The sequence below is a fragment of the Salvelinus fontinalis genome, chromosome 10 (genome assembly GCF_029448725.1).
Source record: "Salvelinus fontinalis isolate EN_2023a chromosome 10, ASM2944872v1, whole genome shotgun sequence".
Taxonomy (NCBI): domain Eukaryota; kingdom Metazoa; phylum Chordata; class Actinopteri; order Salmoniformes; family Salmonidae; genus Salvelinus; species Salvelinus fontinalis.
In genome coordinates this window covers 8,303,562-8,318,607 of record NC_074674.1, presented here as the reverse complement: position 1 = coordinate 8,318,607, position 15,046 = coordinate 8,303,562, and the positions used below count along the sequence as shown (strand labels likewise).

The following is a 15,046-nucleotide window of genomic DNA, read 5'->3' as shown; positions in this document are numbered from 1 at the left end:
GGATCAGGATCATCTCATTGTCTATGTACTCCTTAAACTCACACAGGTTACACACCATGTGCACCTCCAGCTCTGTGCGGATCTAGGACAGAACACACAGGTTTATACACTCATACACACAACGTGCATTTCCACCACGCTACTAACAGACAATGTAAAAACTATGACAGCATGTTATGAATACACACACACACACCTCTTTGCAGGTGACATTCTCCAGGTCTTTATGCATCATGATCTCTCTCAGACGAGTCTTGATGAGCCGCTCCGTCCTCTCTCTCTCCGTCGGCCTGGGAACACACAGCGGGCAGTGTGAGATCACCCTCTTCCTCCCGTTCTCCCCTCTCTCAACCCCTCCCGTTCTCCCCTCTCTCAACCCCTCCCGTTCCCCCCTCTCTCAACCCCTCCCGTTCCCCCCTCTCTCAACCCCTCCCGTTCCCCCCTCCCGTTCTCCCCTCTCTCAACCCCTCCCGTTCTCCCCTCTCTCAACCCCTCCCGTTCTCCCCTCTCTCAACCCCTCCCGTTCCCCCCTCTCTCAACCCCTCCCGTTCCCCCCTCCCGTTCTCCCCTCTCTCAACCCCTCCCGTTCTCCCCTCTCTCAACCCCTCCCGTTCTCCCCTCTCTCAACCCCTCCCGTTCTCCCCTCTCTCAACCCCTCCCGTTCTCCCCTCTCTCAACCCCTCCCGTTCTCCCCTCTCTCAACCCCTCCCGTTCTCCCCTCTCTCAACCCCTCCCGTTCCCCCCTCTCTCAACCCCTCCCGTTCTTCCCTCTCTCAACCCCTCCCGTTCTCCCCTCTCTCAACCCCTCCCGTTCCCCCCTCCCGTTCTCCCCTCTCTCAACCCCTCCCGTTCCCCCCTCTCTCAACCCCTCCCGTTCCCCCCTCTCTCAACCCCTCCCGTTCCCCCCTCTCTCAACCCCTCCCGTTCCCCCCTCTCTCAACCCCTCCCGTTCCCCCCTCTCTCAACCCCTCCCGTTCCCCCCTCTCTCAACCCCTCCCGTTCCCCCCTCTCTCAACCCCTCCAGTTCTCCCCTCTCAACCCCTCCCGTTCTCCCCTCTCTCAACCCCTCCCGTTCTCCCCTCTCTCAACCCCTCCCGTTCTCCCCTCTCTCAACCCCTCCCGTTCTCCCCTCTCTCAACCCCTCCCGTTCTCCCCTCTCTCAACCCCTCCCGTTCCCCCCTCTCTCAACCCCTCCCGTTCCCCCCTCTCTCAACCCCTCCCGTTCCCCCCTCCCGTTCTCCCCTCTCTCAACCCCTCCCGTTCTCCCCTCTCTCAACCCCTCCCGTTCCCCCCTCTCTCAACCCCTCCCGTTCCCCCCTCTCTCAACCCCTCCCGTTCCACCCTCGCTCAACCCCTCCCGTTCCACCCTCGCTCAACCCCTCCCGTTCCACCCTCGCTCAACCCCTCCCGTTCCACCCTCGCTCAACCCCTCCCGTTCTACCCTCTCTCAGCCCCTCCCGTTCTACCCTCTCTCAGCCCCTCCCGTTCTCCCCTCTCTCAACCCCTCCCGCCCTACCCCTTTTTCAGGCCATAAACCACAGAGCTATATAATATTGTGGTATACACCTATGAATATGTAGTGGTGTGTGTGTTGTGTATAGTGGTGTGTGTGTTGTGTATAGTGGTGTGTGTGTTGTGTATAGTGGTGTGTGTGTTGTGTATAGTGGTGTGTGTACAGTGTACACCAGCACTATGTGAGATTTCAACAATAACTATTTCTAGAAGGTGACTTTCAGGTCCATAGAAACAGCACGGGTGTTAAAGCCCTCCCTCTTAATCCACGTTCACCTAATTAGGCCGTTAAACAAGAACTTGATGACAGAGATAATTAGTCCTCAGGACCAGAGACCCAAAATTTCAGGAAGACTTGTGAAGCTGGTTGTAACTCAGTCAACATCTGAACAATACATGTCGCTAGTGACGACACACGCTTTGTTTTACTGTGCATCGGCTATGTGTTGATCACGGGACATCAACGTTGAAACACAGAGTCCCACGCGTCACGTAGCGCGTTTATGACACTCACACGTCAGAGAACATCACGGGAGAGTCGGCGCGGTGTGATTGGACGTCCTGCATGGCGTTCCACTCGTTGATGCGTGATTGGTCAGAGGAGACCCGGCTCTGGTAGTAGCTGACCCAGGTCAGGAACAGGCTGCCGGGGAAGTAGTTATGGCAACGAGCCACCTCACACGCCTTGTGGAGTGACTGCAGAGCAGACCTGGGAGTGGAGAGAAATGGAGAGCAGGGATGAGAGGGAGAAGATGGAGGGATGGAGAGAGATGAGCAGAGAAGGATGGGGGGATGTGACATTGATGAGAAATTGAGAAGATCAAAAGGTAAATGGTATGCAAGGTAAAATAACAAAGAGGTGTATCAGACATTAGCTAGCATGGTGGAAACAAACCAAAAACAGAATATTATGAAAAGTGTCCTCACCACATGGCCTGCACCGACACAGGCTTGAATACATGGATCCTGTTATCAGTGGACACACTGAAACCCCTGACAGAGAGAGAGAGAGACAAATAAGCACTCATAAGAATTTACAAGGTCCCTTTTTCCTGAAAGTCCTCTGAAATATACATCTGTGGAGATGAGTGTGTCCCTGTCAGTATGGTGTGTATGTGTGAGAGATATTGTTACCCGTCTCCATCCAGGTGTATCAGTGAGTCGCTCCATAGAGGGAGAACCAGCCCCACCGAGCACGAGCTGGAAGACCCACACAATAAGCCTGTGTTACTACACCACATTGCTCTGTGATAGTCTAATACGATCTCTGAGTCCACACACACACCTGTCTGCAGGGCTGAAGTCCATACCCAACACCAAGCTCTCCTCGGTGTCCTGACGGCCGTTAGTGGAGACCACCACCATGTAACGAGTCCCCTGATACAAGGTACTCTCCAACCGGACAGCCTAGAGAGGAAGGGATGTACAGAGAGAGGGAGCGAAGGAGGGAAGCACAGAGAGAGAGAGCGAAGGAGGGCAGCACAGAGAGAGAGAGCGAAGGAGGGAAGCACAGAGAGAGAGAGCGAAGGAGGGAAGCACAGAGAGAGAGAGCGAAGGAGGGCAGTACAGAGAGAGAGAGCGAAGGAGGGAAGTACAGAGAGAGAGAGCGAAGGAGGGCAGTACAGAGAGAGAGAGCGAAGGAGGGCAGTACAGAGAGAGAGAGCGAAGGAGGGCAGTACAGAGAGAGAGAGCGAAGGAGGGCAGTACAGAGAGAGAGAGCGAAGGAGGGCAGTACAGAGAGAGAGAGCGAAGGAGGGAAGCACAGAGAGAGAGAGCGAAGGAGGGCAGTACAGAGAGAGAGAGCGAAGGAGGGCAGTACAGAGAGAGAGAGCGAAGGAGGGCAGTACAGAGAGAGAGAGCGAAGGAGGGCAGTACAGAGAGAGAGAGCGAAGGAGGGCAGTACAGAGAGAGAGAGCGAAGGAGGGCAGTACAGAGAGAGAGAGCGAAGGAGGGCAGTACAGAGAGAGAGAGCGAAGGAGGGCAGTACAGAGAGAGAGAGCGAAGGAGGGCAGTACAGAGAGAGAGAGCGAAGGAGGGCAGTACAGAGAGAGAGCGAAGGAGGGCAGTACAGAGAGAGAGCGAAGGAGGGCAGTACAGAGAGAGAGCGAAGGAGGGCAGTACAGAGAGAGAGCGAAGGAAAGGAAGCGTGAAAACCAGACCTTGATTATTGCGTTGAAGAGAACAATGTTTGTGTTTTGATCATGCAGGTGTGTGTGTTTACTCACCAGTTTGATGTTGTCCTCTGGTCGGAGGAGAGTGAACATGGTCTGCAGGTGCTGCTGGAGGTCACCTGGAGAGACGCGCACACACTTAACACTGCACTCTATGTGTTCCCATGATAATAACCACCACACGGTACCATTCCACTTTATAGCATCCTTATTGCATTTACAGTAGACTTTGCATATCTGCTCATTAGTAAATGCTAATCTCTTCTCTTTGTCACATTAATGCTTTTTCACTGGCATCTTTTCATTACTCTCTCCCCTCATTGAAACGTGAATTAGGGAATTTCTCATGGCCACGGTACTTTGCTTGTTCTTTGCGGTCTAGGCCAGGTAACTGGTAAACACTTGGTGACAACTGCCAACGTCAAAAAGGGCTTCATAAAATACATTTCAATGATTGATCTGGACATGAAACTACCGCCCTCAGTTTCCCATAATGTCTGTACTTCGTACTGTACCTGCATGTTTGCTGCGGAGCTGAGCGAAGCGGGAAGCAGAGGTAGGGGAGGAGCCATTTCCCCGGGGCAGGAAGAGGGCGGCGCCTTTCACTGTCAGAAAGCTCTCACTGATACTGGAGAGAGAGAGAGTGAGGGACAAGAGGGAGAGATGGAGCGGAGGAAGAGTGTTAAAATGCTTTCACAACAACCAATACAATCCTATTGATTATGGTAGAACCGCCCAGTCTGCTGCCCGAGGCAGGGCAGTGTAACTGAGGAATAACAGGGAAAAGAGGAGGTCCCTTAGAGACAGACCGTCCCGTGCCCCCGACTCTCTTCCAGGTTCCAGCACACCACTACATATGGGTTGTTGTCTGATGACAGAGTGTGACCTATTAGATGGATGTTTTCTTAAACGCTACAGGCTAAGGGGCGATATTCTCTTAAACGCTACCAGAAGTCCTCACAAGGATAGTAAAACAAGGAAAATTGACAAGTGTGGGAAAATACTTTTAGGCTTACAATTAGGGTTAGGAGTTAGGTTAAGGAAAATAAGAATTTGAATGGGGATCAAATTGTTTTGTCCCTACAAGGATAGTAAAACTAACGTGTGTGTGTGCACTCATGCAATGGACCTCCTTGGTGTCAAACTAAACTACTACCAAAACAGCAATGGACCTCCTTGGTGTCAAACTAAACTACTACCAAAACAGCAATGGACCTCCTTGGTGTCAAACTAAACTACTACCAAAACAGCAATGGACCTCCTTGGTGTCAAACTAAACTACTACCAAAACAGCAATGGACCTCCTTGGTGTCAAACTAAACTACTACCAAAACAGCAATGGACCTCCTTGGTGTCAAACTAAACTCCTACCAAAACAGCAATGGACCTCCTTGGTGTCAAACTAAACTCCTACCAAACAGCAAACCAGGTGGAGCTCCCGACCCACCCATCCCATCTAAAATTACAGCTCCACACATAAACACCTTGAGCACTTGAGCCTGACAAACGAGCCTAGCTAACATATCTCAATTTAAAGCTGCAATATGAAACTTGTTTTGGTGGTGACCAGACCAAATTCTCACAGAAATATGAGTTATAGATCTGTCATTCTCATTGAAAACAATTCTAAGTGGTAATTCTGTTCTATGTGCACCATTTACATGCTTCCTGTTCTTAAGTTTAGTTTTTGCGTGTTTTACTTTCGGTTGTGTACACCAGCTTCAAACAGCTGAAAATACTATATTTTTGGTTATGGAAAATATATTTTACAGTGGTTTAGATGGTACAATGATTATCTGCACTAAACTTGCTTGTTTTGACAAACTGAAACTAGGCGAACTATTAACACTTTTGCAACCAGGAAATGGCAGAGCGATTTCTGCATAGTGCATCTTTAAAATGGTTGTAAATGTATCTCATCTGTATCACTGAATTTGCACAACGACTCATTCCCGAATTGAATTCCGCTGCTCTACAGATCGCTCCAGGGAAGAAACGCTAGTGGGTGTGGTATTTGGCCAGAGCGATGTGGTAGACAGGCCATCACTGAATACCTACAGTAATCAGAAAGATGACTTAACAGTACAGAGGACTAGGCCTACTCACTGACTGTGTCCCAATGGTAACCTGCTGACTGTGTAGTGCACTATTGTTGACCAGGTCCCATAGGGCTTTGGACCAAAGTAGTGCACCATGTAGGGAATAGGGTGCCATTTGGGACAAGCCTCCTACTGTACAGTAATCTACTGTACTCCCAACTGTCTACTTGCGGTGGGCTTCCATGTCTTCTGCTGAGAACAGCAGTTTTATCCTGCAGGCTGAAACTGACCTCAGTTCTAAAGGCATTCATGTGCTGGTCGGCAGCAGAATACCGTAGGTACAGTACTGGACTTGTCGGCAGCAGAATACCGTAGGTACAGTACTGGACTGGTCGGCAGCAGAATACCGTAGGTACGGTACTGGTCGGCAGCAGAATACCGTAGGTACGGTACTGGTCGGCAGCAGAATACCGTACTGGTCGGCAGCAGAATACCGTACTGGTCGGCAGCAGAATACCGTAGGTACAGTACTGGTCGGCAGCAGAATACCGTAGGTACAGTACTGATCGGCAGCAGAATACCGTAGGTACAGTACTGGTCTGCAGTAGAATACCGTAGGTACAGTACTAGTCTGCAGCAGAATACCGTAGGTACAGTACTGGTCTGCAGCAGAATACCGTAGGTACTGGACTGGTCTGCAGCAGAATACCGTAGGTACAGTACTAGTCTGCAGCAGAATACCGTAGGTACAGTACTAGTCTGCAGCAGAATACCGTAGGTACAGTACTAGTCGGCAGCAGAATACCGTAGGTACAGTACTGGTCTGCAGCAGAATACCGTAAGTACAGTACTGGTCTGCAGCAGAATACCGTAGGTACAGTACTAGTCGGCAGCAGAATACCGTAGGTACAGTACTAGTCGGCAGCAGAATACCGTAGGTACAGTACTGGTCTGCAGCAGAATACCGTAGGTACAGTACTGGTCTGCAGTAGAATACAGTGTGGGAAACTGAGATACAGTATGGGTTTGAAGCAGTGCAAACTGAGCTTTCAGAACACGGAACACACATGCCACTAAATACCTCTGCCATGTTCTCTGCCACACGTTACAACACACAGTTTCTGGAGAAAATACACTTTTTCATACTCTGAGTCTATGGGTTTTAAACCTGAGCAATACTAATGTTTTCTTTCATCATGACAACACACCATCCTCCATAACATGGACACACACAGGGAGATAGATTACACACAAAGACACACACGGAAATGTGCTTTCAAAACACACAGCTGGTTCCAATTTTGTGGTGGCTTAACTGTACTGGACATGCTCATAAACTAACGAACGAGGGGGAGAGAGAGGAGCTTAAAAACACAGGAGGTCAAGAAAACAATGTGTGTGAGACCTCTGCACGGCCATCTTTAAACCCGACCCTCCTCCACAGTGCTTCATTCACTCTCTCTCTACTGCAGAGTCACTAGCTTATGGCTTTGGCCTTTATCTAATATGGGTTTGTGCCTAATGTTGTATAAAGTAATATTTCTATGGGCTTAAACTTACCCATGGGTCTAACTAACCCAGAAGGCCATGTAGCTGCACTTAAGGAAACATATGAAAGTGTTTTACATTTTATTACAGCAGGGGTTCTCAAAGTATTTATTAAAAGTCATTTGAATGATTAAACGACTTTTGGCCAACGGATCCGTGGAATACGTTTAAAGTGTGTAAAACAAAAAAAAGGTGATATTACTCATCTACAATGTATGCGGCACATTGGGGTGGACCCACCGGTCTCAATGAGCGGAGATTTGAAATATAAAAATGGAAGCGTACATATTGTTGGATAACTTCCTGAAGCAAAAAATGTATATATTTGAATTTATACTATGTTCCATTATTAAAAACGCACCACCTGCAACGACATCTTAGAATATACCAAGATGATATCGTCAAGTTAAGATTCGTCGAAAATTCTGTCCTACACCAAACACAACTTAACCTGTAACTCCCAGTAAGTAATGGACACCAACATTTTGGGGTAAAATTCATTATCTGGATCCCTGCTTTGTAAAACTGGCAGCTGATTTCGTAGCAGAACCACTTACATATCTGTTCAATCTAACCCTGGAATGTAATGAAATTCCCAAGATCTGGAAATCAGCATTTGTCCTACCACTTTTAAAAGGGGGAGATCCAACTCTTAAATAATTATAGGCCAATCTCAAAGTTGTCACCCCTGGTGAAAATACTTGAAACCCTTGTGAGTGAACAACTAAACTAGTTTTATAAACTAACTCCATTTTATCAATGCACCAATCGGGCTTCAGGAAGAAGCATAGCACAATTACAACAGCCATAAAGGTTTTAAATGATATCACTGAAGCCCTTGACAAAAAACAGCACTGTCTCTCACTTTTCTTGACCTCTAAGGCTTTTGATACAGTTGATCATGCTATACTGAGGCAGAGATTGTTGAGCGTAGGTCTTTCGGAGGATGCAGTTTCATGGTTTGCTAACTATCTGTCTGATAGTGCACTCAATTTGATGGGCTCATGTCTTAAAATTGTCTGTCTAATGGTGTGCCCCAGGGCTCTGTACTTGGTCCCCTCATTCACTATTTATATAAATAATTTGGACAAAAGTGCATATTGCGCAACTTCACTTTTATACTGATGATAGTGTTTGTTGTGCTTCGTCTCTCACTCTCTCACTTTTATACTCAACATACCTTGTTTCAATTGAAGCTTATCCTCAAAACTGACAAAACTAATGGTGTTTTCTAAAGCAAGAAATAGACCTCTGAACCTTTCACCACCTGTCAGGGCAATGAGCTTGAGACTATAACCTCGTGAATATCTTGGAATTTTAATTGATGACGGCCTCTTTTAAATTGCATATTCAACAACTTACATGTATGCCTATACTAGACTATGGGGATATTTAATATATGAATGCTTCCGCTCAGTGCTTGAGATCAATTGACACCCTTTACCATGGAGCATTGAGATATATTTTAAACTGCAAAACCCTTACGCACCACTGCACTTTATATACCAGGGTTGGCTGGCCTTCTGTATTCAATCGTAGTCTCAGTCACTGGTATACTTTTATTTACAAAGCCATTTTGGGGTTTACTACAATTTTATTTGGACATTGTTATTTTTCAGAAATGTGGTGGGTACTCTCTTTGTTCGCAGGACTTTATCCTGCTAACTGTTCCAAATGTCCAAACTGAATTTGGTAAAAGGGCTTATGTACTCTGCGCCATCGGCTTGGAACGCCTAACAAAATACGTTTAAACTGGAATACTTGTCCCGATTGGTGTTTTTAAATCATTGATGAAGGATTTTGAGGCTGATTCCCTGACCTGCCAATGCTTTTAATTTGCTGTTTTATGATTTTGTTATACTCTTGTGAATTATGTTTTTTTTAATACTAGATTACCTGTAGTTTTCATGTCTGTCTGTAATTGTGTAATGACATGGTGCTGCCTATCTTGGCCAAGACGCTCTTGAAAAATATTTAAAATCTCAAATGAGCCCTTCCTGATTAAATAACGGCCAAATAAAAAATCTGTAGCTAAATGTAAACGCAGCATTTGAGTTGTCTGCTTCGCTGCAAACTGATTGGGGTATATGAAGGTAGAGATGGGAGCAGGGGCTCAACTGGAGCCCCTAACTGCAAACTTACAGCTGGTCAATCTTGCTCTGGGAGATGACAGAGTCCTCTATGAAGTACGGTGTCAAGGCGTAGAAGCACCGGGCCGGAGAGCTCCGTGGAGACGGGGCTACAACACCGGGAGGCATCGCTGCGATGTGGAGGACGGGAGTGGGTCGACCTGTGGTGCTGTGTCGAGGCTTCACTCCAGAGCGGCCATGTGATTGGTTACGCACGGGTGACCATGAACCGCTGTACAGTACTGACCACGATCGGGGACACACCGAAAAGCACGCCACTGATGTCTAGTTTTAGAACCGCAAACTCTTATTTCATCCAGATACACAGTTCGAGCAGGAGCACCAAATCACTAGCACACCAAACAACGCGAGACCGCTCTGTTTAGTCCAAAGTCAACATATGTAATAACACTAATATAATAAAACTGTAAAGTAAAATCAATATATAAACGCTAAAAACAGAAGTTCAACGTTTCACAATTCGCTCTCCAGATTCACTTCATTATCGGTGCCAAATAAACGCTTGACTGGATCAAGAGGCTGGAGAGACTGATCCCTGTGAGCTGTATTCTGTTCAGATGATGACATCCTGAATGTTCCCAACCCGCAGTTGGGCTGCGGTAAATACTACTACCCGGGAGAAAGGGAGGAGACTGCGCACATGTGCTTCAATCCGGGCTCCGCAGGGATAGAATGTGTAGGGCTGAAGCCATAAACACTGATCTTAGATCGGCGTTGGTGGTTCTCCCCAATGATCGTTATTGTTACAGGATGTGGAGGAAAGCTGATCCTAGAACTGCGCCAAATAGGTCGCCTTCTGCCTAGCGGCAGCGACACACGACACGGCTGTTTTCAGCTTCCTTCCAGTAAGAACGCGACGAAAACAAAACACGGAACAAAGATTGGGAAATCCAACAGCAACCAGATAACACGAGGAGAACACGAGCCAGGTCCTAGCCGGGGTTGTTTATCTGGTAGTGAAGCAAGCATGTTGATGTCAATGTATTAGGTGGCCTACACCTACATTTCATGTTGTGGAAAATACAGGTTTAAACCAACAAACATGTACATATTCTCAGCTTTCAAATGACAACAAGTAGCATCCTAATCCTACCACATTGTGTGAGTCTGTGTATGATGTTTTCTAATTGTGTGTATATTCTCGGGTCTGGCTGAATGTTTGTGTGTGTTATCCTCGACCCTCTACTATGTGGTATAGAGGAAGTGAGGTGTAGTGGTTAGATTGATTATGGCTCAGCAGTGTGCAGCGATGCTGCTGTAGTGCCCTTGATTAACCTGATGGACTACACACACACACACACACACACACACACACACACACACACACACACACACACGAGATTGAATCCTTCCATGATCACATGCAATCTATCAATTTAATTTCAAATCACAGACACATTTAATCCTAACATATAGCAGATGTATAGAATAGGATAGATAAGGTTATGTGGTTATATATAATGATGATTGGGTCCAATAAGCTAATAGTATAATATTCAGAGCTGTTAAAGCCTGGATACTACAGCTGACGACAGAGAACCCTTTCAAACTCTACTGTTAACTGATTGGAAGAGGAACACTCATGACCCAATCATCACCTTCCTGCCCCTCCCACACTTACCACATTATTTTCTCCCTCATATCACCCATTACATGTCTTCTCTCTCTTTCTGTCATGCTTGTCTTTCCTCTGTTCAGGTAGAGACAGATCAATCGTTCCATCTCTAACACATACACACACACGGAGGATATCGCTGTGCTTGCGGAAACCTTGTTCACTAGGGAGCTGAGTTCATGTTTGCAGTACTGTGAGTGGGAAAGCAGGAAAAGGTTCTGTGTGTGTGTGTGTGTGTGTGTGTATACACATCAATGTGTGTGTGGGAATGTTCCTCTTTCTCCCTAGCTCAGCGTTTCCCAAACTCAGTCCTCGGGACCTGAAGGGGCGCTCGTTTTTGGTTTTTGCCCCAGCACTACACACCTGATTCAAATCAAAGCTTGATGATTAGTTGATTTGAATCAGCTGTGTAGCACAAGGGCAAAACCCAAAACGTGCACCCCTTGGGGGGGCCCCAGGACCGAGTTTGGGAAACCTTGCCGTAGCTCATCTACCTCTCTGGTTGGACCACTGAAATTGAAACTTTACAATGAGACAGAGGATGCCAGACAAAAACACCAGACACTCTGTCGGACCAGGCATGTCACTGGGTCTATGTCCACACACACTTGTCACCATGGTGACCCTACAGCCACATGTAAAAACACTCACACCAGACACTCTGTCGGACCAGCCATGTCACCGGGTCTGTGTCCACACACACTTGTCACCATGGTGACCCTACAGCCACATGTAAAAACACTCACACCAGGCTCACAAAAATATATACACACACACACTCTAATCCTTTCTGAAGCGGAATGTGGTTTACTAATTGATTTGTGCGTTAATAACCTGATTGACTTCCTGCTAGTACATTATTTAGATAACCTTCAATACCTGACTGGTTTGGTGCCAAATGCCAATAAATATACACCGAGTATACAAAACATTAAGAACACTTGCTCTTTCCATTACAAGGACATCCAGACAATTTGACAACTGTGGGAAGCATTGTCAACATGGGCCAGTATCCCTATGGAACGCTAGACACCTTGTAGAGTCCATCCCCCTGACGAATTGAGGCTGTTCTGAGGGCAAAGGAGGGTGCAACTCCATATTGGGAAGGTGTTCCTAATGTTTGGTATACTATGTGTGTGTGTCTCTCTCAGAGTTTAGCCTACCGGTGTCTGGGCAGTCATCATCTTACTGTATGCAGTGGGGTACACTACATGGACTAGATCCCTCAAACAACTTTGGACACCCAAGCCAGTTCCACCACATTTTTTTTATTGTTCTAATCAGGCACTGATTTAGACCTGAGACACCAGGTTGGTGCAATTAATGATCAAGTAGGACAGAAAACCAGCCAGACTTTGTTGGAGAAGAGTTGAATACCCCATGGACTAGAGTGTGTGCTTTGCTCCCCCGACATCACTGTACTGCTACTGTTCACTGACCTGCAAGGTTACACCTGGCTGCTGCTATCTGACATTAAAGTGGAATAGACAGCGTTAACTACTTTGCAGATATGAAACAGACGATCATAATATCAGTCAAAAATATGAAATTCACAGTTTATGCTACAAAAACAACTTTATAAGAGTATTTAAAAAAAAAATAGGTTATATTCCATGATGTACACTAAGACATTGTTGGCAGAATAGATGATTCAGTTCAATACATGATTCATATAATTCACCAATACATTTCTTGGTAGTCAAAAAAATATTGCTATCAGGTTGGAAATCATAGATGCACTGTTTCAATGACTCAATATTTTGGACAAAAACGGAGAAACGTAACTAAGGCTGGGAACGTCAATACAATCAAACTAGCGAAGGCTATTATCACAGGTCAGTCATAACGTGGCTAATAGGCTAGCGTATCTATTTATGTAGCAAGTTAAAAACACAGAGCTTACCGTAGGCTAGATAGCTAGCTAGCTGCTAGGAGGATGTCATGTCATTGGAGGAGGAGTTGAGTGACTGACTTTCACCCTCATATTGCTTCGGTAGCTATACACAGCTAGAGATGCAGGTATCATTTGGTTAGCTAACAAGAACTTGGAACGACTGTTATACAGTTAGCATATATCTTGTGTTAGCAAATTCACTCTGGCTATCTACTCCGACTTCAGAGCACTTGTCTGAGTGTGCCACAGCGCAGAATAACTGATGAATTTACGCAACACCTGCTGAATATGACCGCTGTCAGTAAACGTAGGCAAAACAATAGTCACGAACGCCCTAGATAACATGTAAACAGTCTAGCTAACCCGCTCTGTTAGGGCAAGTAAAATTGGTCAGAGTGAGTTGCTCTTATTTGTGTCTGGAAGTAGCTAGCTAGCAAGCTAGCCAACCTTAGCCAGGAAGACAAGCTGCAGAAGGACGAGAAGGCTACAATTCCCCATCGTTTATCATTGCAATTTTGATGGCCAACTAGCTGAAAAAGTTGATAGGGTTTATCTAATGTTCCTTCATTATATTTTAGTTCATCTTGCTCTGGCTAGCATTAGTTGTTGATGTACAGTATCCATAAAAAGTATTGACACACCTACTCATTCAAGGGTTTCTTTATTTTTACTATTATCTATATTGTAGAATAAAATTGAAGACATTGAAACGATGAAATAACACATATGGAATCATGTAGTAATAACCAAAAAAAGTGTTATCAAAATAGATTTTATATTTGAGATTCTTCTAAGGAGCCACCCTTTGCCTTGATGACAGCTTTACTTGGAATGCTTTTCCAACAGTCTTGTTGGCTGCTTTTCCTTCACTCCGCGGTCCAACTCATCCCAAACCATCTCAATTGGGTTGAGGTCAGGTGATTGTGGAGGCCAGGCTATCTGATGCAGCACTCCATCACTCTCCTTGGTCAAATAGCCCTTACACAGCCTGGAGGTGTGTTGGGTCATTGTCCTGTTGAAAAACAAATGATGGTGCAAACCAGATGGGATGGTGTATCGCGGCAGAATGCTGTGGCAGCCATGCTGGTTAAGTGTGCCTTGAATTCTAAATAAAATCAGACAGTGTCACCAGCAAAACACACCATCACACCTCCTCCATGCTTCACTGTGGGAACCACACATGCAAAGATCATCCGTTCACCTACTCTGTGTCTCACAAAGACACGGCAGTTGGAACCATACGTCTCAAATTTTGACTCCAGACCAAAGGACAGATTTCCACCGGTCTAATGTCCATTGCTCGTGTTTCTTGGTCCAAGCAAGTCTCTTCTTATTGGTGTCCTTTAGTAGTGTTTTTTTTTTGCAGCATTTTGACCATGAAGGCCTGATTCACACAGTCTCCTCTGAACAGTTGATGTTGAGAAGTGTCTGTTACCCAAACTCGGAAGCCTTTTTTGAGCTGCAATTTCTGAGGCTGGGAACTAATGACCTTATCTAAAGCAGAGGTAACTCTGGGTCTTACTTTCCTGTGGCGGTCCTCATGAGAGCCAGTTTCACCATAGCACTTGATGGTTTTTGCGACTGCACTTGAAGAAACCTTCAAAGTTCTTGACATTTTCAGGACTGACTGACCTTCATGTCTTAAAGTAATGATGGACTCATTTCTCTTTGCTTATTTGAGCTGTTCTTGCCATAATATGGACTTGTACCAAATAAGGCTATCTTCTGTATACCACTCCTACCTTGTCAGAACACAACTGATTGGCTCAAACGCATTAAGAAAGAAAGAAATTCCAAAAATGTACTTTTAACAAGGTACACCTGATAAATGAAATGCATTCCAGGTGACTACCTCATGAAGCTGGTTGGGAGAATGCCAAGCATGTGCAAAGCTGTCAGGGCAAAGGGTGGTTACTTTGAAGAATCTCAAATATATAATATTTTGATATGTTTAACACTTTTTTGGTTACTACATGATTCCATATGTGTTATTTCATAGTTTTGATGTCTTCACTATTATTCCATAAAATGTAGAAAATGTAGAAAATAAAGAAAATCCCTGGAATGAGTAGGTGTGTCTAAACTTTTGACTGGTACTGTGCATAATGGAGAGAGAC

The 15,046-nt window shown here is 45.8% G+C and overlaps 1 protein-coding gene across 2 annotated transcripts in view; it reads right to left on the bottom strand.

Annotated features, from left to right (window-relative positions):
* The window catches only part of ssh2b (slingshot protein phosphatase 2b), a 37,961-nt gene that overhangs the window by 7,876 nt on the left and 15,039 nt on the right, over window positions 1-15,046 (bottom strand). Inside the window, exons 1-9 of one of the 2 annotated variants that reach the window (XM_055935627.1) lie at window positions 9,413-10,007; window positions 4,199-4,311; window positions 3,738-3,802; window positions 2,798-2,919; window positions 2,647-2,712; window positions 2,440-2,505; window positions 2,027-2,221; window positions 197-290; window positions 1-82 (exon numbers count right to left, since the gene is read on the bottom strand). The exon at window positions 1-82 is cut by the window's left edge and continues 47 nt beyond it. In XM_055935627.1, the coding sequence (XP_055791602.1) occupies window positions 1-82; window positions 197-290; window positions 2,027-2,221; window positions 2,440-2,505; window positions 2,647-2,712; window positions 2,798-2,919; window positions 3,738-3,802; window positions 4,199-4,311; window positions 9,413-9,528 (919 nt within the window). In that variant the 5' untranslated portion in view covers window positions 9,529-10,007. Of the gene's footprint in view, window positions 83-196; window positions 291-2,026; window positions 2,222-2,439; window positions 2,506-2,646; window positions 2,713-2,797; window positions 2,920-3,737; window positions 3,803-4,198; window positions 4,312-9,412; window positions 10,008-15,046 lie in introns of those variants that run through there. The other variant, XM_055935628.1, reaches the window with a different exon arrangement.